Source organism: Eurytemora carolleeae, unplaced genomic scaffold (assembly GCF_000591075.1).
Source record: "Eurytemora carolleeae unplaced genomic scaffold, Eaff_2.0 scaffold753, whole genome shotgun sequence".
In the NCBI taxonomy this organism is placed as follows: domain Eukaryota; kingdom Metazoa; phylum Arthropoda; class Copepoda; order Calanoida; family Temoridae; genus Eurytemora; species Eurytemora carolleeae.
The window spans coordinates 44,618-49,037 of NW_019396654.1; the positions used below are offsets into that span (position 1 = coordinate 44,618).

The 4,420-nt window shown below is 28.0% G+C and overlaps 1 protein-coding gene across 2 annotated transcripts in view; it reads right to left on the reverse strand.

Moving 5' to 3' along the window:
- The window catches only part of LOC111706951 (tetraspanin-6), a 13,738-nt gene continuing 9,318 nt past the window's right edge, over window positions 1-4,420 (reverse strand). Inside the window, exons 6-9 of one of the 2 annotated variants that reach the window (XM_023479907.1) lie at window positions 3,958-4,066; window positions 3,206-3,368; window positions 1,975-2,037; window positions 1-1,029 (exon numbers count right to left, since the gene is read on the reverse strand). In XM_023479907.1, coding sequence (XP_023335675.1) covers window positions 1,988-2,037; window positions 3,206-3,368; window positions 3,958-4,066 — 322 coding nt within the window. In that variant the 3' untranslated portion in view covers window positions 1-1,029; window positions 1,975-1,987. The remainder of the gene's footprint in view (window positions 1,030-1,974; window positions 2,038-3,205; window positions 3,369-3,957; window positions 4,067-4,420) is intronic. The other variant, XM_023479908.1, reaches the window with a different exon arrangement.

Here is a 4,420-nt window from a genome sequence, read left to right on the forward strand (position 1 = left end):
AAAATTCATATGGTTTATTTGTCCTTTTATATACACAGAACACACACAGAGTATCAACACAAAAATATTTCACTTGTTGATGAATCAAAAAAATATCTATTGATAGATAAGAGCATTTTTAGGTTGAGATATTAAATTTAAGACCCATTCGATAAACATAAGAAATTAAGATTTAAAAAGTGTAATAAAAGACGACATTTTATATTTCTGCAAAAATGGTAATACCTAATTGAAAAAATATTGTATAACAACTAAACATCAGTCAAGGTACTGAAAAGTCTTGAATACATATAAACATGAAGTGTACATAGGAAAACTACATTTATGTAGACAAAATTGATTCCAAATTTATCCGTAAAATAATTCAAAAATCTGAAAAATTTAATTATATAACAGGTTGACCCAGAGCTTAGAAGACATGGAACGAATTTATAAAATGTCGTTTTCTTTTGTTACTGATATTGAAATGCTGAAGATAACTAGTTTTTTGATTGAATAATTATACGAAGTTCTATGAAACTGTTCCGCATATTTATGGCTATTTGTATTATTACTATTACAGAGATTTAAGTATTAAAGTTTAAAAAAAACCATTGAAAAATTATCAAGACGACATTTTATAAATTCTTTCGATTTCTCCGAGTACTTGGTTAAAATATTTAAGAAGTTAAAAGATGTATTTCTTGAAGTATTAATATTAACGGGGCTGAAGTGACTAATTTTAAAGTGACTGTCCAGTTTAAGAGTGACATGAATAGGTCATGCCACTCTTCAAGTGGAAGGTAACTATATGAAATTAGATCTACAGTAATTACATACCTAGTACCTTAAATTTTCTTTTTTTGTAATCTTATGATCAAAGATTTGATAAAGCATAGTAAAATTGAACTATTTTACATCAAATACATCAAATACAACAGCTAAAATCCGCAATCTTTAATTGGAAAAAATTCGCAAAGTCAGTTGTAATGTCTTTGTTTTTCTCCGCCATTTTCTTTTATCTCACTCGGGCAAGTCTTAGTACGGCATCTAAACAAAACAGTTTTTTAAAATTAAGTTAAATTATAAATTAAGAAGGTTTTCTACTTTAAAAAGAGTAAAAGAAACATTAAATTAATCTTTTTCGCAAAAAATGTTTTAAGGATAAAATTATTATAGGTTAAATGATTAACTTTTTATCCGTCAAGGTTTTTGAATTCAAATTTATAAAGAATTCAGAATCGAGCTTTGTCTTCTTAAATGGCTCCATTTTGCCAAAAAAATAAGTTTAAATTTTTCAAGTTTAATCAAATTTCTAAAACATTTTTTTTAAAATTTAAGATTGTTTTTGATTTTAATTGCATAATAATTGTTCATACTAATCCCCAAATAATCCCTTGAAAATGACGTTGAACATTGAAATAAAACTTTGTCTTATTATATTGTTTTTTTTTCATATTCCATATTCCATATTAAGTATTCCATATTCCATATTCCATATTCCATATTAAGCATTCCATATTCCATATTCCATATTCCATATTCCATATTCCATATTAAGTATTCCATATTCCATATTCCATATTAAGTATTCCATATTCCATATTCCATATTAAGTATTTTTAACTTCATTCAGTTCAAATCGAATTTTATGCATTTACTAACTTTTTAATAAAAATATTTTTAAAGTTTAATTTATTTAAACAAATTTAAACTACACCATTTATATATGTATTTATATCTTTGTGTGTGAATAAATCTTTATAATAAAATATAATAATTTTATCGTTTGAGTTGGGCAATTTAAAAAATGAGCCATTAAGTAATAGTTTTCCAACTTTGTGTGGAAAAACACTCTTTAAATAGTAAAAAGTTAAATTATAACTTGTTAGTTTGCGCTTAAAATAATGCATTAATATTTATGATTTCCTATCAAACTTAATGGAGGACTAAAATATTTCAAGTAAATTAATATTTTCATAAAAAAATTATTACCTGAGCGCAATGCTCAACTTGAACAGATCTGGCCAGACAGCAAGCAAAACATACACCAAGAACCTAAATATCAAAAATATAAAACAAGTCCTGCCTTTGCTAAGTACCCCACCCTCCCATTCTAAAAACTGGATCCCGCCCCCTTTCATCATCTGTTTTCTTCAGTTTTCTGTATTATTCTTTTTTCTTCTATATTTAAACCATTTTAAATAACTGATAAATAAATTAGATTTGAAGTAAAAAATTCCTATCACAAACATCTGGACATTTCTTTTTTATATTTTTAATATGTCGATTAATAATCTATTCAATATCAAAATTATTGAAAACGTCATTAAACTAACATTAATTTTTAATATAAAAATTTACATATCAACATGCTGGATGTCTGTATTATTTTTAAACATTTATAATTAAACGACTTATTTAATATTAAAATCATTTGAAATGTTAAAAAACAAAAATGATTTTAAAAATTGAAATATTAATAATTAAAATAATTTTAAACAAAGGAAAGTTAAAAATTTAGTAAAATAAATAAATTTGTGAAATGCAGGTATATTTACAACTAGAAATAAGAAGACTTTTATAAAGACAATCTATTTTTTGTTTATGATTGTTTAAAGGGACTGTATAGGAAAAATTAAAGAAGCTGAAACCTAAGCATTTTAGGAGTTGATCGAGACCCATAAGAGTTCTACCTAATTTTTTTATCTCTAGAAATTGATAAAAAAAAACTGTGTCAAATTTATACGAAAATTTTTATATATAAAATTTTGAATAAAAATCGTAGGCTTAAAAAGATCATATTCAGCAAATACGCAACCAATCTGAAAACAAAGGTATCCCAGAGGAACCTAAGAAACTACGGCATGCTCCTATTATTAGTTGAATTTAATTTTTTAAATTCTTAATAGATGCAATTGATAATATTATCTATCTACGTCCGTATTACGTGACAACAACTCAGACAATTGGCAGTTAAGTTTACCAGTCACTTGTAGCACTGGAATTTTTCTTTAAATCCTATTGGTGGGAGTTCTGGTCCAGTGAAATTAATTGTTAAAACTCTACAAAATAAACACAAAAAATATCAGTTATTCTTTCAAGATGTTCGAAAATAAGCACCCCCTTTCCTATTATTAGGGTTAATTACCTACAGGACGAAGGTAGCAGCAAGTATTGGAATAAGAACTTCTACCCCCACCCCCTGTTTATTAGGGTTAATTACCTGCAGGACGAAGGTAGCAGCAAGTATTGGAATAAGCACTTCTACCCCCAACCCCCTGTTTATTAGGGTTAATTACCTGCAAGACGAAGGTAGCAGCAAGTATTGGAATAAGAACTTCTAAACGATCTGCCACACTCTTTCCAAACACTTCATAGCATCCAACCTAGAGAAACCATTTGATTCATTTTTTCCCTCAAATTTTGTAAAATTTTTCTCCAATTTCCAACTAGTTTCTAAAACAGCTGATCTGCAAAACATTTTGAGGCGATTAATGTTCTTTTCTTTAAAAGGATTAATTGTGTTTATCTATTAGAAAATAAATATTTCAAAGTTAAAATCACAGTCAAATCTATCAAATTTTTTAAAAACCGTATTTTTCTGGATATTTTCAAAACCTGCTAATATTATAAGAACATTGAAATAAAATTAATAATTGATTATGAAATCTGTAATAAATTACGTTCCGGGGTAACACAAAATGTTAACTTAACATTAACTTAATGTTAAGTTAATGTTTTCATTTATTTCATGTGACTCTCTATTTATAGAGTATAGCATGTCCGATTCACAACTCTACCCTGGCTTAGTCTGATCTAGAATGCTTGAGATATCCACCATATTCTACATTTTTGATCATATCAGGGTTTTAAAGGTACCGTAGAGAATCGGACACACCCTGCATCTTGAAATGGTAGGTCACCTGAAATCACATCCGACAATTCCTTCATATAAAAATGATCGCACGTGCATACCTTAAATATATTATCTGGATCATCTGAAGTTGATCTCAGATCACAAGCTTGTGATTTAGAACAACAGGATTGGGGAATACCAGCCTTAGTGCCGTATTCTGTCTCAGACCTGAACATAAATGTCGTCTTTCTTTCAAATAAAGATTTTTGTGGTTTAAACAGGATCATCAACAAAGGATGAGGCTTTATTATTTAAAGGATTTAGTACTTCTTATTTTGATGATTTCAATCATGTAAATAAAAAGGGCTAAAAATGGTTAGTCTCTATTATTCTTAAATTAATCATCATAACAAAAATCACCAAATCTAGCCTTACCGAGCCCCTCTCTCCCCCATCATAAAAAAAACCAGAAAAGGGTTCAGAAGATGAATAAGTAAACACCAAAGCGCCCCTGTCCTTTTTGCTGGGTATCATCCACAATCAAACCACAGCTTTTCATCCTCAAGCCAATGGGATGGTCGA